The sequence below is a fragment of the Accipiter gentilis genome, chromosome Z (assembly GCF_929443795.1).
Source record: "Accipiter gentilis chromosome Z, bAccGen1.1, whole genome shotgun sequence".
Taxonomy (NCBI): Eukaryota; Metazoa; Chordata; class Aves; order Accipitriformes; family Accipitridae; genus Astur; species Astur gentilis.
In genome coordinates, this window is record NC_064919.1 from 45292267 (window position 1) to 45315085 (window position 22819).

General features: G+C 38.1%; 1 protein-coding gene across 5 annotated transcripts in view; it reads left to right on the forward strand.

Moving 5' to 3' along the window:
• TLE1 (TLE family member 1, transcriptional corepressor) overlaps positions 1 to 22819 on the forward strand; it is a 75157-nt gene that overhangs the window by 31764 nt on the left and 20574 nt on the right. For 2 of the 5 annotated variants that reach the window (XM_049794543.1, XM_049794545.1), the window contains exons 7-9: positions 10812 to 11016; positions 11764 to 11780; positions 20046 to 20162. In XM_049794543.1, the coding sequence (XP_049650500.1) occupies positions 10812 to 11016; positions 11764 to 11780; positions 20046 to 20162 (339 nt within the window). The remainder of the gene's footprint in view (positions 1 to 10811; positions 11017 to 11763; positions 11781 to 20045; positions 20163 to 22819) is intronic. The other 3 variants (XM_049794544.1, XM_049794546.1, XM_049794547.1) reach the window with 2 other exon arrangements.

Sequence of the window (22819 nt, forward strand, 5' to 3'; positions counted from 1 at the left end):
TGACTTATTTCTATTTCCTTTTTCTTCTGTAAACTGTTTGAGACAGGAACTGGTCTTAAGCTAGCCCTGTAATACATATTTTTAGAAGAGCTATCAGTGAAAAAGCTATGCAGAAGAACTTTTATATTTTTATATAAAAGTATACACAATCAATATATATACATATAATATATACAGAATAGTATGTGTAATATATAATGTATAGTATATGTAATATATAATAATGATATATTAAAAAATATCATTGTGTATATATGATATGTTATATGTGTGTGTCTATACATACAAGGTTATGCTAGAAAAGGGTCTTTAGTTTGTGGGCTGCTTGTTGTGTTGCCAGCATAGCTGCTGATAGAAGCACTAGCCGTGCTTCGATAGGTCTGCACTTGGTGCAAGCTATTAAGTTTTAGGTTGACTTACAGTACCTAAAAGCATGGAGGAGGGAAGAAAACCCTTCCTTTTTGTTGGCAGAAGCCCTTATGTGGATGCAGCTACACTAGTGGAGTGCTAATGCACCTTGGGGAGAAGATGTTGCTGAACTGGAAGAATTCCATCTGCTGGCAATATCCTGTGTCCTAGCTGCAGGGCTCTCCTGGTGTGGGATGCTCCACAGAGGGTCCACAGCATAGCTAGGCTGCTAGTGCAGATCTACTCTTGTGAAACTGCCAGTCATGCTGGCCGTACTAAATAATTATTCCCTTTATGTCAATGGGTTGTTAAAAATCTTGCCATTTAACAATTATCACTAAACTTTTGTTAAATAGTTAATTGCTGATCACTTTAGTGGAAAAACAGCTGATGTGCTCGTTCACTGGGTGTGGTGACAAATCATTCGGGTGGGGTCACCCACATCTGTCATTACTGTTTACAGGAGTGATCTTTTTGAAGAGCCCTGAAGTGTAATATCTCTTTATATTTCTAATTCTGGTACCTGGGCTTGCCCTCCAAAATGCCAGAAGGAAGGGCAGAGAAACCTAGCTGTTCGAAGTGAGACAGAAAGGCCCAGCAAAGATCAAAGTTGTTGCTCAGCTTGGTGATAAAGAAAGAAAAGATAAAGTGCTTCTTTCACCCTTGCAGTCTGTATGTCTGCAGTCTGTAATGGTGATGCAGGAAATAATCAATAGTTAATAAGCTACCCTTGGAAATTTTTTTTATATTTGCTATTTACATTATATTGGGGAGCATTGAAGACCTGTTTCTTGGTTCCATTGGTGTAAAGCTAACTATTTATAAATAGTTATAAATGCGATCCTGTGATTCAACAAGTGCACTGTGTCTGTACTTGTAGGTAGGCTGGTACTGGCTATGTAATTCACATTGATAGCAACCAAAGCCTTTCTTGTGTTGAGAGACTTCATTTTCCTTATTTAAAAAAAATCCTCATGAAATACAGAACATGTTCTAAAATACAAGCTAAAGAATATACTTAGTATTTATCTGTCTTATATATAGATTTTAAGGAGCTCTCAAAAATTTTTTCCTGTTGTAGTAATGAAAAATTGAATTTATAGTTTTGCTAGGTAGATGCAGGCTTCGGTATAACTGCTTTGACCCTTGTTGGCTGTCTTGGTTGCCTTTTGTGGGCTCTTTGGAGGTGGCTCATGTGCACCAGTGGTTTGCTGGTCCCACATTAGAATATGTGTTTTCTCCCAGTATCGTAATTTTTCTGTTGAACTACACAGCCAATCAACAAATACATACTTTTGCTTCAGAGAAGTTAGTGGGGCACTTTCATGACTGCAACTAGTTTTTACTTTCATTCTTTAAATAGAGAAGAACTTTTAGCCTTATATACAGAAAGTATATGGGGAATTACACTTGTGTTTATGCTAACTTTCCTTACTTTAGCAAGATTAAAGAAACTCTAATGCAAGGAGAAAAAAAAAAAAGCAGACTCTAGAGCTGTCCAGGTTTAGTATTCTGTGGCAAAACTGTGCAGGATAAATCTGTTGAAGAAATACATTTTACAGTGAAACAGGTAGGCATCAGTGTAAAAGTGTAGTGGGAGCTTTAGAGCATGAAGTGGTCGTTTTAATCTTCATGACCCAGTTGAAATCAGCATTGCTTTTCCTATTTCAAGTTTTCTGAAGAACAAAGAGTAGACGAGACTTGATTCCTAAAGGAGGATCCCATAGCAGAGGACTAAAAGTGAATACTGAAAAGGAGGGAAGTAACAGCAGGAGGAAGGAATCAAGGGACCAAGTAGAAAAGAGTTAAGAAAGGAAAACAGATAAAAGACTCTAACTGAGAACCATAAACTTCGTGTTGTTTTGCAGTAGCTTCATATGGAGTATCTTGAACATGCTGAGGGTCTTGTATCTGATTTTTTTTATTATTTTTAATAGATAAGGTGGCAGAAAGACTTAGTTTGTTAGTGTTCTTATAATTGCTGTATCAGCAGAGGGGTGAGATACAGTTTCTCAGCCTTATTTCATTTACCCTAGAGATGAAGTTAGTTTGTGAGAGAAGGTCTGCTTGGGGAACGTGTAGGGGGGGAGCTGCCTTTATCCCAGTGTAGCATCAGTTTTCCGGTTTATGTGAGGCAATTTATGCAACCCTTTACTGCTTCAAAAAAGTTGAGACTTGTTAGTGCAGTTTGTGTTGTTTGAACAAGTGGAAACAGGAACTGAAAAACTTGAAGAGCCTTCTGTTTAGAAATTCAACATTAGTTTGAAGCAGATTCCTGTAATAGAAAATATTAACAAAGAACAAACTTAAGATAACTTTTTCGTCTTGTTTGACTTTTATATTTGCTTTCTGACATCAAAGTCAGATTTGTAAATAAGTTTTGATATTGTTTTTTTCTTGTGAGAGTGGAAAATAAATGGTAAGACTCAAAGACACTATCCTATGCATCTTCTGTAATAAAGCATAAAAAAAGGAACAGAATTTTTCCCAGGAGACAGTTGGGTCTTTAAATAATCATGCCTCTGCTACACAAATTTTATATGTATGAAATATACGGGTTTGGATAGCTTTTGCCGATACTGTCCTTCTGTGGACTTAAATCTCTGTAGAACAATGAAATTTCACATGGTTTATAGATGGAAGAGGCTTGCTGAAGACACTGTCTTTATTCTGACGGGATATTGTCTTCCCGCACCCATGGCACTGTGGCTTGTGCACATAATGGATAGTTTTCAAACAACTACAAAACTACAAAGGCTCCATTCTTGGCTCGCTAGCTAGAGATGCAGTGGTGGGCACTTTCAGGTTTGTTTACTGTGGTATAGTTAGGCTTCCTATCTGTCAGAATAAAATCGGAGCATTTAGAAGAAAAGGAAGTAAGAAAACCAAATGAACCAAAAGAAATACAGATGTTTCAAGGGAATTGGGTAGAAATTTAAGCAATAATAGTAGTAGCTGACTCTCATTTTTCTAAAACACTTTTAAAGAGGGAGAAAGCAGTAAACAATAAGAATTGCAGAATCTCAGAATACCTGAGGTTGGAAGGGACGCCTGGAGGTCATCTGGTCCACTCCCCCCTGCTCAAGCAGGACCATCTAGAGCCAGTTGCACAGGACTGTGTCTGTATGGCTTTTGCATACTTCCAAGGATGGAGACTCCACAGCCTCCCTGGGCAACTTGTGCCAGTGCTCAAATACCCACACAGTAAAAAAAAAAAAATTAAAAAAAATCTGATATTGAGGAGGAACCTCCCATGTTTCAGTTTGTGCTCATTCCCTCTTGCTCTGTCATTGGGCCACAAAGATGATTAAGTGACCAGAGCATCTCACACATGAGGACAGGGTGAGAGAGCTGAAATTGTTTAGCTTTCTCTAGGCCCATTGTTGGATGCTCTCCAGTATGTCCATGTCTGTCTTGTATGGGGAAGCCCAGAACTGGATGCCCTACTCCAGGTGTGGCCTCACCAATGCTGAGGAGAGGGGAAGGATCACCTCCCTCAACCCGTTGGCAGTACTTTGTCTAATGCATTCCAGGATGCCATTCATGTGCTTTGCACATTGCTGGCTCATGTTCAACTTGGTGTCTGTCAGGACTCCCTGGACCTTTTCTTCAAAGCTGCTTTCTAGCTGGGCAGCCCCCGGAATATATTATTGGTACACGGGATTTTTCCTCCTGGTGCAGGACTTTGCACTTCCCCTTGTTTGAACTTCACGAGATTCCTGTCAGCCCATTTTTCCAGCCTGTTGAGGTCCCTGTGAATGGTAACACAGCCATCTGGTGTATCGGCCACCCCTCCCAGTTTTGTGTCATCAGCAAAAGAAAGCAAACTCAGAGCTTAGTTTTGCAGATTGCTGCTGTCGTACTGAAGATTAGGGTTAAAAGAGGTCAGAAGCAGGGACTGCTAATGCACTTTATGATTAGTTAGTCTAATGCTGGTATTATCGAGGAAAAAGAAATATCCAAAAGCAATGAAGAGTAAACACAGTTTCTGCTGCTGAAGCAAAGTTAGAAAATGGAGTAGTAAGCAATCCATATTGGATAGCTCATATATCAGTTTGTTAATCTATCATAGAATGGTTTGGATAGGAAGAGACCTTCAAAGATCGAGTCCAACGCCTCTGCTGTGGGCAGGGTCATCTTTTACTAGGTCAGGCTGCTTAGAGACCTGTCCAGCCTGAACTTGAACACTTGCAATGTTTGGGTATCCGCAACTTCCCTGGGCAACCTGTTGCAGTGTCTCACCACCTGCACCATAAAAAACTTCTTCCTTATGTCTAATCTAAACCTACCCTCTTTCAGTTTAAAACTGTTGCCCCTTGTCCTATCATGACAGGCCCTGGTAAAAAGTGTCTTTCCATCTTTCTTATAGGTTCTCTTTAAGTTTTGAAAGGCTTCAGTAAGGTGTCTCCAGAACCTTCTCTTCTCCAGACTGAACAACCCCAACTCTCTCAGCATTCTTTTGTAGGAGAAGTGTTCCAGCCCTCTCTGATCTTTTTTGTGGCCTTTCTCTAGACCTGCTCTAACAGGTCCATGTCTTTCTTGCACTGTGGACCCCAGAACTGGTTGCAGTACTCCAGGTGGAGTCTCACCAGAGCAGAGTAGAGGGGCAGAATCACCTCCCTCAACCTGCTGGCCACACTTCTTTTGATGCAGCCCAGGATACGATTGGCTTTCTGGGTTGCAAGTGCATGTTGCTGGTGCATGTCCAATTTTTTATCCACCAGTATCCCCAAGTCCTTCTCCACAGGGCTGCTCTCAATCTATTCAGCCTCCAGTCTATACTGATACTGGGGATTGTCCTGAGCCAGGTGCAGGATCTTGCACTTGGCCTTGTTGAACCTCATGATGATGGGCCCACTCCTCAAGCCTGTCAAGGTCCCTCTGGATGGTATCCCTTCCTTCAAGTAAATCAACTGCACCACTCAGCTTGCTGTCACCTGCAACTTGCTGAGGGTGCACTCAATGCCATTAGCTATGTCACTGATGAAGATATTGAATAGTGTTGGTCCCGTTATGGACCCTTGAGGGACATCAGTAGTTACTGGTTTCTGTGGGGATGTTGAGCCATTGACTCTTTGTCTGTGGTCATCCAGCCAGTTCCTCATCCATCTAACAATCCATACATCAATCCCATATCTTTCCAATTGAGTGGCAAGAATGTTGTGGGGGACCATATCAAAGGCCTTCCAGAAATGTGGGTAGATGGTACCTGTAGCTTTTCACTTGTCCGCTGATATAGGCACTCTGTTGTAGAAGAATGTGGATATATTCTTAAGGGAGGTTGTTTGTTATCCTGCACTATGTTCTTCTGTGTAGCTGAAATACTCTTTTGAAAGTACCTACAGAAATTTAAATGCCAGTATTAATTAATGGCTTAGATTGTCCAATGAGTTTACTCCTAGATTTGACTGTTTGTAGCGTGGGTGGTATGTGCAGGGTTTCGGGTTTTTTTTAGAATGAGGCAGAAGACTGGATCTGACAGAAGCATAATCTTGAGGTTTTTTCCTTTTTTTTTTTTTTGAAGGTTACATTTGCAATATAGGTTTTAAGAATATTTCTAAACAGTGAGGGAGAAGGTTATCACTTTGTTGGCTAGCTGCATGTGCTCAGACAGTGGCCCTCATGTTCATTGGCCTTAGACATTTGATACAGGCTCTCACTTCCATCTGCTACTTAGACAAGCAAATAAAAAACCTGAAGATTTCCCTTTGCTAAGAGAGAGCATATGGCAGTGAAACTAAACACAGTAATACATGTTTTCCTGTCATGTCTTTCTGGCTGCTTAAGTTTAACAAATCATATTTCTTCAGTTTTACAGAAGTTGGCATGAAATAGTGCCCTTTACATTTTAGGTCTCTAAATGACTTTTGTGCTTGCCAGATATTTTTTCAGAACACCTCTATGGAGCTTGGGGGAATGTGGTGCTAGTACTGATAAGTTTTTTGAAAAAGTTTCTTACTCCCGGGTATTTATTTAGAAGGGCACAAGAGAAGACAGCTATTGTAGTTTGGGACCAGGTGTGACCTTTTTTCCACTGTTCATGTACAATCACATCTGAATTTTTAATTCAGTGCCTTTCAACAGATACTGAGCAGTATATCACACATTGTTTAAGAACAGAATGCTCTAACTGTTTAATGGTAGGAATTCAAAACTAGATTTTTAAGTAAGCCATAGGTGTTTGTGACCTCAACAGAGCTACTTTAAGATGGGAAGTGGGATTGTAGGAGCTCATGCTTTGTCTTGATAAGCAAGGAACCTAAAGGAGATGTGTCATTGTTTATATGTAGGAAATCTGTTTCACAAAGACTTACTAACACTGTCTCTGGAAGTCTCTGTCAGACATTGAAAATTAATTCCAAATTTTAGGTCCTAGTTAAAGAGCTCTTTATAGCTGGAACTTGCCTAGGATGTTGGAGGTGAAAAACTGTACTGCCTTAAAAATTGTTAGGAGGTGCTTGCTCAGAGAAGCAAGTGCTCTGTTGATTTTTGGGTCTTTGCTGTCTGGTTAGGGGGATACTGGGAAAAGAATTGGAGGCAATAAAACCTACATGTAGACCATACAGTAAGCTGAATTTGTCATTCCTTTTCTCCCTTTGCAAATATGAAGAACTTCTGGTTTTGCAACAAAACGGTGGGTGAACTACTGATGCTTTTAAAATTATTGCTGTGGCTAATTACCTCAGTGCAGTCACTTATGTATGCATCATTGCACTTTTCTCTACCTTCCCACTTCTCTCTGAAAGTGGACACAGCCCTTGCTCTGCAAGTAATGATGATAATTGGTAGTAAGACAGACCTGTTACTCATCCTTTTTTGAGCACATTTCTTATGGCAGGTGTCTAGTTTTTAATTAACTGCTAATGAACATGCCTAGTAGACCATGATACTGCTGCCAGCTTATTCTGTTTTATATCTCACTGCTGCTAAGCTCTTAAAAGGTGACAGAGCAGGCATTAGTGTCTTTGAAGTGACGGGGAAGTGATTATATGCATAACATAATTGTTTCTAGGATCTGCTGTGGCAAATGTCTAGTTACTAAATACATCTGGTGAGCGCTGCTGTTATCCATCTCCCTGGTCTTTAGTTTATTCTTTTGTGCACAGCACATATTCCCTTTTCCCCTTGTAGAAGGAAAATACAATATACTTCGAACAGTTCAAGTTTTTTAAATAAGAAGAGCATGCACTTCTGGAAAGGATTTTCTTTATGTGTTAGGGACAACTTTAAACCTATTATGAATAGGTAATATACAAACAGTGAATCAATATACATTAGTCTTAAACAGCAATGAGCCTCAGAAGATAAACACTAAATCACAATATACCCTTGTTGGCTTAAAAGACCATGATCAGGTTTTCAGTTTTAAGTCTGTTTAACGTAGTTGGATATTTAAGCATCTTTGGGTGCCATTTTCTTCTGCTACCCTCAGTAACCATTTTGCAAAGCTGCTAATACGTTATGCAGAGTGATGCATTTCCACTTACAGCTCTCATATTCCATTCTATGCCTTACACTGGACATTACCCCATGCGCTGTTTGTATGCAGTCCCGTCAGAGAAGCAGGACATAGCCCTTGTCACGTTTTCAGCTTCAGAACCTGTTAGAGGGGATTAATCTGTTCCTCATTTCTGGGACTTTCAAATTACTCTATGTGTAGGCTACGAAGCAGAGCCAGGGAAATTGTAGGTAACGTGTCCCTAACAGTTTGATTTCCAAAGTCATTAAGCTATGCTTCCTGAAATCATGCGGGTTAACTTGTTTGTTAATTAAGCCACACAAGAGAGGCATGAATAAAGGGAATCTTCACAGGCTTCCTGAAGGGATAGGGACAAGAATGGAAACAACTTAACTTAATTTCCCTGTCTTGGTCTTCCTAGGCCCACACTGCAAAAGCTAATTTGAGCTCACTGTTGGAGAAGGGAGAAGGTTTTTCTCCATGAAACCAATTTGGAAGGGATAAATCACTTTTTGTTCTTAGCCAATTACACACCACAGCTAGGTAATCCAGTGTGATAGTGCTGCTGGGGACAAGTAAGACCAATGCCGTAAATGCAGTACAGTGCTGCTGATGCATGTTGTCTCATGGCTAGAGTGCAGATGACTGACCTGGCTTAAGTGGTCAATGAGGAAGGGAATGACTTAAGATACCATCTCTGAGAGAGCCTGCCAAAATATCAGGTTTTCTCCTACTTGAGGAAACATGCTGGAAACTACTAAAATCTGAGAAGAGAAATGTCCTCTTATTCTTTAGAGGCTGGATCAACACCCCACCCCCCCCCACCCCCCCCCCCCAAAAAAAAACCCAAAACCAAAAAACCAACAAAAAAAAACCAAAAAACCAAACCAAACCAAAAAAAACCCAAAACCCTGCAGTCCTGTCAGGCTTTTCAGTGCTCTTTGCTGATACTTCTTTAGTTAAATGAAGTGTCACTAGCAATAGCTGCTTGATTTTGTAGAAGGTGGTCTACTGCTTTAACTACTTCAAATAAAAATGATTTTTAATACTTCATTCAGAATGGTTTTGGGTTGTTGTAAACACATTAAAATAGAAGAATAAGAACTATTTCTCTCTTATGTTGCTTTTAAACATTCTGAAAAGTTAGCAAGGATAGTCATCAGAGGTACATATTACAGTGAAGAATAGTAAGGCTTTTTAATGTAGCATGTGAAAAGAAATTCCTGATACATGGTGTGAGAAAGATTTGGTAAACTTATGGCTGTACAGAACTGACTAAAGGGATTGTGGTAAATTTTAAGATTTTTCTTGTGTATCAAAAGTAAGTAAATGATAACTGCATTACAGTTGGGACAGCAAAAATGTGAAATATTAGCAGATCCAGTCCATAGTTCTTCAGTGTTAGTCACTTGTGTCTACGTAAATTTATAAATAGTTCAAGATGTGTCTTGGGATGGGGTTATGAGAAACAAAAGTGTAGGGGCATAGTAGTTACCTAAATAGTAATAAATTAAGTAATTCATATGCCAGTAGGTGTTATGTAGGTATTGTTGACAGTTTGTCTTGAAGAGTCTTGGGACCTATGGAAGCAGATAACATATTTTTGCATTATTTTGAATTGAGTCGTTTTGGAGTAACTTGTGAAATATTATGAGCTTTAGTCTAGGTATGATTTCAGTAGCTGTCAGCAGTACTGTAACAATTTTGCCTGCTCTTACAGGACTACTAGCATTCACCAGGTCAAACTCTCATGTCTAGCTGAGCTCATCCTGTTCAGACATTTGCTTATCTGTCTTCTCTTTGATCCCATGAATTGAGTGGTACTCTAGCTTTTTTCGTGGTATCTCCTTTCAGCAGAGGGATGGTGGAGTGTGGCCAAGGTGGAGAGGTTTGTTCTGTCTTCTGTTCATATGCACAGGCACAAGGAAGCAGGAAAGAGGCAGAAAATCTATTTACCTGTAGCAGACTAAAGGGGAGCTATGACTAAGCTAAAGCTGGTTCTGAAGCTTAACTTTCTAAATAAATCTGTGCTGAGCATTTTGAACAGATTAAATGGTTAACTGAACTTGGAAAATGTTAATAAAATCATAACAGCTTTAACTAGAACATATCTTAATATTTAAACGGTGGGGAAGTCATTCCAATATAAGGACTCGGTTTCTAAAATTGCTTACAGGTTATTTTGCCAGATTGGTTACAGGGTTGTATGTCCGCTCATTATGATATTGATCTTGCAAGCTGCTTTTGAAACAGATGGAGGTATTTTAATTCATTAATACCATGTTTCTTGTTGGGAATTCCATGACCTTATTGACGCTATCTGGAATACATGGATTTTAAGCTCAGAGTTGGTTCCTAAACACAGTGTTAATTCATGACTATTTTTTTTCCCCCAAAAGCTTGGCTAGAATAAAACATAAATTTAACTACACTAAATATGAAATTGAACACTGTCTTTTAGGTTTTTTAATATTCAATATAGAAACCTACTTCCTCTTTCCAAATAGGGGGAAAAGAAGGGAGTTAGTTTAAATCAGTCTTGCCAGTGAGACTTGTTTTTTTCCCAGAGTGGTGATATTCCTTTCTGTAGAAAGGGAGAGGTATTTGGGCCTTCTGCTGCTGCTGTTTGTCACTGGTGATGCTGTGGCAGTAGCTGCCCAAAACAACCTACAGTAGTTGAACCTATTCCTTGGGCTGCAGAACAAGTGTTCAGCTAGCTTTTTTTAGTTTACGGGACATGAGCAGAGCTGTCCACAGACAGCATGATACAATGCAGTATCTATACTGTGGTGGGACAAAGAGGACAGGCTAGACTTAAAAGAGACAAACAAATGAAAAAAAATCCACTGTTGATTCTCAATAATTAACCAAACTTCTCCCTTCTCCTTCCCAAACTATGTGCTGCGTGTTGTTCTTCTGGGGATGACAATACTGCTGGGAACAGCAGCAGCAGCTGCAGGCTCAACATCTCTCCCATGGCCATGGACCTCCAGTGCCTCTAACACCGCATCCATCAGGACTTCAGCCTCCAGGAATCCCTCCACTTGGAAGCAGTGCTGGCCTTCTTGCCCTTTCTAGTGCTTTGGGTGGGCAGTCTCACTTGGCAATAAAAGATGACAAGAAGCATCACGATGCAGAACACCACAGAGGTGAGAGGCATGGCAGGCCTGATTAGGACATTGTCAAATTTGCGCATTGCTGCAAATTATGTGCATCTCTAAAGAATTCAAGTTATATAGAATGAGAAAAAAACCTGTTGGCAAACTTAAGAATATCTGCATATATACCACTGAAGCAAAATTCAGCTTGGAAGTTTTCACTATTTTAAAAGGGGATCTCTAGGTGTCACCTGCTCTGTAGTTTGCAGAGCATTTTGACATCCTGGTAAATACTTAGTTGTAACACCAGTGGCCTGCACCATATTGTGGAAAACTGTTAAACTGCATAATGGGTAATTTTTTTCAAAGAAAGTAATGTTGTTAAATGGGTGGGTGGGAAGGTAGGGGGAGTGAGAAGTTAAATTTTGAAGTGAATGTGTTCAAACAAAAGATTTAGATAATTGCATCTGTTACTTTAGTTTCATAGGCTTAAATTCTAGTACGCAATTAAATATTGGGCAAAATTGCACTTGACTAATTTTTGAAAAGAAAATAATTTATTCTGTCATGAAATAAAACTAGGCTTTGTGTATGGTTAAACTGTAAATCATGTTTACAAAATACTGTAATTTTCAGGAAATCACTGTATTAGGAATGTGCAATGACTTATATAAATAAAAGCCATTTTAAAACTGTTCGCGGCTTGAGTTCTAATTTTTTCCCCCCTTTTTTATTTCTGTTCTTGCCTCTGTGTCTGAACGGGCATGTCTGTGCATTTCTTGGTTACTGCGGGAGCAGACAGAGAGCCAGGCACAGTAAGTACCAACATTCCTGCTAATGTTTCCACTTCTGGCATTGCACTGTTTGTCTGTTTTGTCTTCTTTTTAGTCAGTTCCATGATACTAGGCATATGTGTTTTTTGTTAAGACATCTCTTGGTTTATTTAGAACACCAACTCATTTATTTGGAGAACTGTATGAATCAGGTTTGTTTCTGAGCAGAATGATTTTGGGGAAACTTGAACTTTAGTTTGCTTATTGGGGGTGGGGGAGAAGCTGCAAATCAAACAGAACCTTGACTGAAACTTAATGTATAATGTTATTAGCCAGAGTTAAGATTTTTTCCTGTAGGATTTTCAGGCATTAAGAGTCGCAGAACAGGTGAGAAATTTAAAATCCATGTGTCATGACATTGTTTAGCCCTAAGAGTTGCTTTAAATGAATCAGTTTAAGCTGTACTAATGTCTTTACTGCTTAATTTGTGCTGCAGGTATAACTTCCACAGCAATACTTTTTTTTCCCTTTAGACATAAGCTGTAATAGGATTGGTCTAAGGCAATCTTATCTAAAAACTAGCCGAAGAAGTACTTTGTTACAGCGTTTTATAATGTTGTGTTTTGAGTGATATTGCTGTATTAATCTGTTGAGATGGGCATGTGCAACTTTCACGTCATTTCAAGTAACAAAGCTAATTCTGCTTGTTGATGTCATAGGTAAATTTGGCTCTATTTTGTTTCTTTTTTTCAACTAGGAAAAGTTATTTGACTCATCTTTACAGTACTAAACTTCTGATTTTTATTACTGCTTTTTTTTTTATACTAGGGCTTGACATTTATTTGCTGGAAACTGTCTGTGTATCTTTTGTGGCAATTTTTTTGTTTCTAGATTAATAAGCAAGAAGCATTCATTTCTGCTTGCTTAATGTTATTAATGACAGTGCAACTGTGGAAATAATTTTATGCTGGGTTTTCTTGAAGCCTCAGACTTACTAAGGACTTCTTTCTTTGAGTGGGTCGTACTTCTTTGAGAGTTAGTCAAGTGCAGGATTCTCAACACCTTTGCTTAAGAGCTAAGGAAGGAGGTTTGCATTCTGTGCCTGTGTGCACACACATGTGCGCACGTGGGAGTGATGGGTTTGTGTTTTGCTTTAGTTGTTATGTGTCCTGTCCTTGCTTCTTCCCATCCTCCCCTGCCCTGTCCATCATGTACTTTGCTAAAGGGTTTTTGACTTTAAAAACAGATGCTTCACAGTGTTGGGAAATTCAGAGTCTGAATTTATCCTGTAGCTGAGGATAGTTCTCTCCTGTGGAAGGAGAACTGTCAAAAATGAAGCCTGGCTTTTGTGTTGTGGGAGACTTGCAATGTTGTTTGCTTAGTTTACTATATATGTCAATTTCATTTAATTAAAGTACATAACATTTCCACTGCAGTTACTTCTGTCTCCGTATGTGTAACTCGTGATCGCTTGGTTATTATCTGTAGTAGGGTTTTTTTATGCTGGGTTTACCACTAAGTAACCTTGAAACAATCATGAAAGTTTTATAAAAGAATGTTGCTGTATGGATATATTGACTTCAGTTTACTATGCTATGGTGGCCATAGTTTCTTTTTGGTCACAGTGGAGAATAATAATAATACAGGTGAGCTTAAACTTGAACTTAAAGTTGTTTAAATACAGCGTTGCATTAGAATCTTGGCTTAACAGTAAATGATATCTTTGGTGAAAGGAACATAATTCAAGTGACAGTCAAGTTAAAATTTGTGGTTAAAATGATTAGCTGGGAATGATTTGCTTTCTGAACTTCTCAAATTCTCTTGTATTTGTGATGGATTTCTTTTTAATTTATTAAAATATGTTTTTAAGGATAATATAAAATTGGCCACAAGTACACAAGGATACCAGCAGGTCTGATTAATTATTACATGTGGTTCTAAATGAGCAGTAGGCTTTTACTTTGCAAATTATCAATTTGATTTTCAGAATAACATTTTAAGTGTAATGGTGCTGCCAGAAATCCTGACAAAGGCTAGTGTTCATCATCCAAGACACCAAACCCTATGCTGTCTGTTAGTTACCTAAATTAACCATGATATTTTGTATTACTGTGCAGTTCGACAGTACAATTTCCATCAAATATGTCTAATGTGACCTTCCAGTATCATCAGTAGAAGCTAACAACTTCAAATGTTCAAGTTTGAAAGACTACAGTTTAATGCTTGCCTATTTGGTTTTAAATTGAGGGGTTTGGACATAAATTTGGGGTAAAGCATATTGTGGCATATTATTTGAGCATATTCATTTATAAATGAGATCAGGGGTTTGTTTGTTTATTTTTCCTAAGTCTGCTTAGGCAAATAAGCAGTCATGAGCTTTTATGTATTTGTAATGCAGTGAGATTCATGTGTTTATACAGGAATGTAAAGATGTAGTTATTTCATTATTCTTGATTATGATCAGTGTCCATTTTGCTTGCTTTTGCTATATTTAAATGCAATGGCTACATTTTTCTTTTTTATATTACTTAAAGTTTCAGGAACTAAAATGAAAATAAGTTCTTTGCGTGTAAATGCATGTTTGTGAAATATATAACATTTAAGTTAGCAGTTCATGTATGAAGTATACTATTATTACTAACATTTGGTCAAAATTATAGGACTACATGGATAATGGCAGGTGGGGTTTAGCTGATGTAACTCTAAGCATCCAAAATTGGGTCATGTTACATTTGTGAGAATGCAGGCATCCCTGCTATTGTGACACAGCCTGGCTGCAGGTAATGAAGCCAGGCAAAGTAAGCAGGTTTTGCAACTGAAGCTTAATAAAGTTTTGGGAGACATCAATACGAAAAAACTTTTGTTGTCCACATTTTTTTTTTTTTTTCTAGGAAACGTACTGGCAACATTTTTCAAACTCATCTTAGGTGTTCATTTATCACTTGTCTTCCCACTGTTCTAGTATCCTGTTTGGACAGCATAGAAATGCAAAAGTTCTGAAGCACTGTATTGTATCAGTAATAATTTGTAGACAGTGAAATCCGCCATTAGGTGCTTGGGATTTACATTAAGGTTGGTGTTTATCTTTTGTCCTCATGAAAAAAAATGAGCTTGTTTTCTGAGTACTCATAAATTTTCCAAGAAATATTTTTGCCTTCATTGTTAAGTGCAAATGTTGCTATTGTTTTGTGAAGCAAATGCTTTTTTCTTACAGCAGAAAAGTACTCTGTGTCCTTAGCTCTCTGTCCTGTTCTTCCCCTCTCAGTCTTGGAGGAAGGGAGCATGTACAATCAAATGCTACTTTTTGGTTGATACTGTATGCAAGCTGTTTTTGTTTTGTATTTTAATTCTTTAAAAGCGCAGAGTGGGGGGGAGGATCATAAAAGGAGTTATATGAAAGTGTAGGGTACTCTTCAGTGTAGGACATGTATGCTTCTTGGTGTTTGTGAATAAAGTATTTTCTGTTATGTAGCTTGTAATTGAAAAACTTGAATTTGTTTAATCAGTTGTATCTTTTATTTTTATCAGCTCTGTCAACTTAAAAATAAGTCATATCTTACAGTCTATAGATCCAAACTACAAATTAGCTTCAGCAGGAGTTGCTGTGGGGTGCTGCATTGCAGTTTAGTTTGTCGCTGATATATAGCAGCATAAGGCTGCTGACGAAGGGCAAGAGGATTGGGGTGGTCTGGTATAAATTTTTATGGATACCCTGATTCTGACAAACATTAGCTAGAAAATACTGAAATCAACAGGAGGCTTATTCTCTGTTAATGTCACCTGATTATTGAATCGATGTGGAGAGCGATTCAAATCCATTTAGGCTTCTAGATTCCCTTGTTCCTAATAGGAACATCCTAGTTTACATATAACTTAAAATGGTGGGTGAAAAGAGGGCGAAGTCAGTAGCGTTTCATCACCGGTAATTTAAAACAAAACCTATTGACTTTATAAATCAACTTCTGGGTTGTCGACGTGTGTGTTTGCAAGAAGCATGTTCAACAAATGGAAGTTAATGATTCTTGCGTTAAATAACTTTAAGTGCAATCCTCTTGTGCCTTGCTGGGTGACAGTTAAGCACTACTCCCGTTTCCAGTGTCCTGACAATGAGCAGCGGGGCTGCTGAGCAACTGATGTTTTGGCTGTAGACGTTAGACTTGATCCTTTTTTGCCCACTCAACAAGGGATTGCATTTGTTCCTGTCTACATATGGATAGCTGTAGAGGGCACTTGTGCGTGGTGCAGTGGCACGGGTCCAGGGTTGTGATTAAATAAACACAGTGGCCCTACTTGGTGATATGGGCAAGTGCAAGTTGTCAGCTGTAATAACTGTCTGTAATGGCAGGTGGGTGCAGTTGGTTTGGATGTACAGTGAATCTGTGAACGGCCAAGCACAGAGCAAGTGTGTGTGTCTTTGGGTGAAAGGGGAGTGGGAAGGATAAGGAGCCCAGCTCTAGGGAAGTTCTTAATTGGGACCAGGTGTAGTTGAACCATGAGCACAGATGTGATATAAATACTGTTATTTAATTGCTGTAATGATCAGCATAAAGTTAATTGTCAGTTCTGTATGTTCTGGTGAGTTGTCTGTGCTATATTATAACTGCGGCTAAATGGGATTACTGTGGGCTCTCAGCCTGTACCTCTGGCACACATACCTTGTGGCTGGGAACTAGTTCCTATGGGGAATGGCATTGCAGCCGAAGAAGTGCATTTGAATAACGGGCATTACATTCCTAATAGGGAACCTGCCTTCTTTCTGTGCATCATGACTAGGTTTTTGTTTTATATTTGCTTCTGGTGTTTCACTGTTTAAGTTTTGCTGGCAGCAAAGTTGCTTTAGGATTCCAAGTTTTCTGTTATACAGCCCTTATGCAGTCTTGCAATTCTGACAGGAAGCGGTGCTACATTAGGCTTTTTTTTCTTCTTTCAGGACTTATTTGAAGAAAAGGGATTCATGTGAATAAATTTTGAATTATTGGAAGAAAAAGCATTTACATAGAATTGATTTTGACCATTTGTTCTGATCTGAGATTCATGATTTATAGATGTCGCATTGGTAATCCCTGATAAACTGAATTTCTAGTATTAAAGCAGGGATTATCCTCAATTTATGCATCTAGTCTGTTGAAATTAAGACAAAATGAAAACTGGTGTCTTGCAGTTCCTCTTTAGGAAATCAACTATGCATGTATGTATTTTTTGCCCTTTTTGTACAAACTGATTATTATTGACGATCAGTCCCAACTGAAAATTTCTGTAGCATTGTTTAAAAAGCTATATAAGTCTTATAGCTAAAATAAAAATGATTGTCCTACTCTTGAAAATAAGTCAGATGTTAGTAGGCCTGGTAGAAGAACTAAACAGACTATTTTTTTCAAAGAGAAGATAAGCAGAACTCTATTATTGTGAAGCTGTTGCTCCTGCCTCCTAGCTGGCCCTGTGCTTGATAGTGAACATATGGCAAATACAAACTCTGTTGGAGCTGAAATGAGGAAAGGCAGCTTTTGGTAGGCTGTCCTCACTGTTGCTCGAGCCTTAACATTACGTTGGTAAGAAATGCCAATAGCCCAAGGCTTATATGATCATATCTTCCCAGCTTTTGTTTGTATTTTCATTTATTTCCTTGGATACTTTAGTGTTTTGCATCTTCCATATGCACTACTTAAAAAGATACATATTTTCATATTGTTGAATGAAATCTTACACAATCGGTGGTTTGAATTATGGTAGTATGTTACATTAGCAAGCTATTTTTTCATCAAAAGTTATACTCTACCTGATTTTAGTCACCATTGTTAGAACTTCCTTCTATTCCTAAGGGAAACAAAACAGCAACTTTTTAATTATTGAGTTTACTGGTAAATTTTGCCAGAGTTAACAACACAATCTTATTTGCAACTGCCAGTATTGTGAAATAAGCTGCTCTACAACAGCTTCTAGCGTGGATGAATGTGGTAAGTTAGAGAAAGGCGGTGTAAACGTGACCACAGGGGAGCTGTTTTGCAGAATAGGCTTGTGAGGACTGTAGGTTATTGTTATAATTACATGTCTATGTGATAAGTAAGCCATCAGTCTTTTGAGGAAAAATCAAATCTCATAATCTTTGTTTGGCATTTAGGACAGAGCGGGAACTAGGTATACCTAGGATTTCCTAGGTAAGTTTCACAGTATTGAAATTCTACAGGAGAAACTGTACAGAATATGGTTAGCATTGTCTAGGTAGACTTTACATTAAACCAGAAAAAAATATCACCCATTGTATTTACACATACTTCATGCCAAAATTTGCAAGCTGTTCCCTAGACTTCTGTGTAGTAATTTCAAATAGCAGGGTTGCTAAACTTTTCCCAGCTGCTGCTCCTTTGCCACCTTTCAGTTATTCACACTTAATTTTGACAATTTAAAATGAGAAACTGAGTTTATTCACTTTACTACATTTGCCTTCATTGTTCTATTCTAAGCTTTTCAGTAGTAAAATAGATTTTTTTTTACTATATTTTTTTTCTTAATAAGTTTGTTAAGGGAAGTATCTCTTAACTAAAAGATTTTCCTCCTTAAGAAAAAAAAAAATTTGGAGTACTCATCTGTGGTCAAGTTTGAATCGACAGCTTGCTGCTTAAGATGTTTCTACAACTACAGGCATAATGAATTCAACATTAAAATACCACATATCAGTTTTAATGTTTTTCAAACTAGTGAATCCCTGAGTTTGTGTGCATCTGGGAGGAGATAAGGGGTTAAATTCAGACTGTGTTTGTCAAGGCAATTAGTTCAGTGATCCAACAAGCCCACCTTTTAGCTGCAAAACATTGCAGTAAAGACATTATTTTGAGCTTCTTTATACTGAATTTCATCAGACCCTCCTATATGCTTTATGTAAGCCCCTTGGCATTTGTTTAGCTTGAATAGTCATGAATAAAAGAGCTCAGAATTGGCATTAAAGTGCAGCTTCTGAAGTAGGAAAAAGAGGATTCAGATTGCCTTATGTACCCTGTTTTGTTTTCCTTCTCCTTGGGACCAATATTAATGTCCAAGCAAAACTACCATGGTGTCCTCAGGTTTTAAAGGGGAAGCCATTCACTGCACAGTTCACTGGCTGCTAGTGTATGTTTATGATACATTAAGAGTAAATATCTCTGGCTCTTTGGTAGATCTAAGTATTTCCTTTGGGGGTTTACACTTATATCACAGTATATATGTCAGTATTAGGCTTTTCTCTTGAGAGAGGTACATGTATGCGTGTAAATATGTATTTCCTTATACATTTATGTAAGCATATATTTATTTATGTAAGCATGTACTTGGCTTTTAGGAACTAGGCTTAGCAGATCTTTATGAAAGGAGATTTTTTTTCTCAACTCATTCAGTATTGTTCACAGCATTAACACATCACTGAACAAATTGCCCTCTTGCATATGCTAATCCTGCACTTAAAAGAACTCATTGTAACACGTTTTAATGCTTTGGCTGGAACGGAGATGGAGATGGGAATCGCAGGCATGTAAAATTGTCATGTGATTGAAAAATGTCTAAAATGCCTTTCTCTTTGGGTCAACAGTTTGTACTTAGCATAACTTAGCATGAATGAAAGCAGTCCATGTAGTTTGAGGAAAAGATTAGTCTTTGCTTTTGTCTTTTTTTTTGTGTGTGTTGGCCTCAGTTTTTCAGATCCAGTCTGATTAAACAACACTTTAGCCTTAATTTCACACTAGTAGCAAACGTTATGCTGGAAGTAAAAATATTTGATCATTGTTTGCAATACATTTGTTGAAGGCATCCAGTTGGAGTTTACTGCAGTAACAAATGATTACTGCATAACCTTATGTGGTAAATATTTGCTAAGAGTTAAAGTTGCTATATATCTATCCATGCCTGCAGGTATAGACACACAAAAGCCTCATTGTATTTATGGTTGTCTAGAAGTGAGCAATCAATCAGATTATATTTAGTAAGTCTCTCTTATTATGTGGGATATGTATATTAAAAAAAATCATTGTTACCTGGTCATGAGTAAACAGCAAGCCTGCTTCTCCTAAACAATAAATTCAGTTGAATTAATTAGTTAAATAGATGGTGACTGACAAGTGAACTAAACTTTTGATAAGTTCAACAATGAAAAGCCAAGCTTCTTAGAATGCATAAGCTGTACATGTTTGCCTGAAGTACTTAGAGCTGAATTAAATGGAATGAAAGACTATGTAGGTATCACATTGCTAAAGCATCGATCACATCCAATTTGAGTTTTTAAGCATATAGGAAGGAATCTTGAAAAGAATTTTTGATTGATTTTGGTTTTTGTTATTACAGAGTAATTCTCTGTTGGTCCCGGACAGTCTGCGAAGCACAGATAAACGCAGGAATGGCCCTGAATATACCAATGACATCAAAAAGAGAAAGGTGGATGATAAGGATTCCAGCCACTATGTAAGCAAATCTGTGTCAAAGAAATGATTAATTTATTTGCACATACTGTGTTTGTATGAGGAGTAAAAGAGCTGTGAAGAACAAGGCAATGTGTTTCCTATGGCTGATATAGTACATGAATATGTGTGCCAGGGAGACCAGTATTGGTGTGGGAAGAGTAGTGAGTCAATGTTTTGGGCTATTGTCAAGTAATACTCCTCAACAGGGAATAATGTGCCAGGAGTAGCTGTTCAGAATTCACATGTATTCTGGGACATTTCTGAGAGTTTGAGCAACAGATCCTTTCTGGACTGCTCTAAAACCTGCAGGTTTGATTGAAATGGAAGATTTTGTTGATTTGGAGGGTATTAGTACATTTTTCTGATACTAGCTACTACCATGTTGAGTAATAATTACCATTGCAAATTGCATATGTTATGAGGCTGTACTGACTTACTAAAGTTTGCTTTTGGTTGATATGGCAGTTTCAGCAGAAAGCAAATTGAAATATAAAGTGTTCACAGTTTGTTTTCTGTGTTTTTTACTAGCTTGCTTGTTGCTTGGTTTTGAAGAGACACTTTAGTGCAAGTGTGGCATATGTAAACCTCAGAAGGTTCACATAGGCTTTCAACTTCCAGTCTAAATGCTCAGCCAAATCACAGGGTGATACTTGAACAGGCTTTAGAGACTAGGACTGGTGTGAAAGAGTACTGAAAAGAAGAACTTAAATCTAACAGAAGATATTGTTCTTTGACATAGCAATAATGTGGCAAATTGTCAGGTTTATATGAGTCCAGTCATTAATTACTTCCTGGTTACTGAAACCCAAGAGAAAAATCAAGTGCTACTTTATTTCCTCAGTATTTGGTAGGATAATTTCTATCCACTTGGACCGAGAATATCTCTGAGCAGCTGTTGCCTATCCCTCGAGCTACTGACGGTAGATGAGGTTACTTTCCCCTTTCTGCACATTGTGGGGTTGTAGTACTGTTAGGGTTTTGCAAGTTGTATTTCCACCACTTTCTAATAATCTTGTTTTGATTACAGAAGGGTTTGGCAAACCTCCCCATGTTACTCCCTCAACTTTGAGGGTTTGATATTTTAAGGGCATTTTTCTTTTTAAATATTTGATATTAAGTATTCTTAAGCTACATTTGATATTAAAAAAAAAAGGAAGAAAAAGCTTAACTTGCTTGTTTTTCTTGTGTTTCTACTGGAAAGAAATGGAAAGGATATTGCACTGTAGAAGCAGTTTGTTTTAATCCACATTTTAAATGTATGGTTCTGTTTGCTGTTCACTTGAAATGGATTAAAGGCAGCATCAAAATAAAGAACTGAGAAAAACAAGGGTATTTGACAGTTACAGATTTATTCTAATCTGGAAGAAGACCTTTGTTTTTAAAGGTTCCCCAATTCTGCAAACAGAGCTGCTGATTTTGAGCTCATTTTAGGCGAGACACTTGTAGGGGAAAAGAAGTACTGCTTTTGTCAGAAGGGAGATAAACCAGTTGTAGGAATTGCTGGTTTTGGAAGGAAGATGCAAAATGCATTTTTTTTTTCTTTTTGACTTCTGACTAAATTCTCTGTTAGGACCTGTATAGTTTCAACCTGTTAGTTTGTTAGTGAGGAGAATTTTCTGATATCAAGAGTACCTATAGGAGATGCCTTTGATAGTCCCAGTAAATTTCTATTTCTCAAGATGACGGGGTCAGTGGAGTGCACTTAATCATTGCTTGGCAGCTGTTTTTGCCCTTCTCAGGGGTGGTATTTCTGGTGAACAGGTGTCCCACCTACTGTGCTTCCACATGCTCAAATGTGTTCTAACCTGTTCTTGCCTTCTGGGTGCTTCATACTTTTCAAGAGGTGGCAGATAATGGGGGGTGAAGCTTTCCAATTCCTTTTCCTTTTGCACCCTTCGGTTGGACAGATTCCTGAGTGGCAAATAGAGCCACCATTCTGTCTTCAGTGGCACTCTTGGGTCCCTAATATGTTTGTGGTATTTCTTGGAGCAATAGTCAGCTGCTAAAGGAGAAGGGAAGGGTTGAAACTACCTGTTGGGTTTTTGGGGATTTGGGTTTTTTTAAACATTTATGGCCTGAAGTAGAGGAAGGAATGGGTGTTTTACTTTGTCTGGCTTTAAGTGTGATAGCCCAGACACTTTGAATGCAAGTGATGGGAGACAGTTTGAGTAATCTTGTATGTCTGATTTGTTTGCCTAGAAACTTTTTAAGTAAAAGTACTGTTATTGGAAATGTCAAACTTGGCCTACATGAAAATTCTAAATAATTCACTTAATTTTTGTTTGGTTTTGAGTCAAGACTCACCTTCTGGTTGAACTACCATCGTGCAGAAATCACTAGACCACTGTGTATCATAGAATGTGTCTACTGGGGCATCCCTGACCATTTTGGAGATAGGGACCAGGAGGCACTAGAGTAACAGCTATCTTGAGGCACTAGAGCAGCTCAGGTGAACACAGATTTATGTGAAACAGTCAAAATGCAGCTTGAGAAGCCACAATAAAACACTTCCATTTAGGAATGTCAAAGTATTTTGGTTTTGTTAGGCAGAAGTCTTGAAATGCCTTGGCATTTCTGAAGCTTTTTCTTCCCCATAACTTTCCATTTCAAAACTTTCCTTTCTGGAGAAGGAGCAAAATTGTCCTATCACTTTGAGGA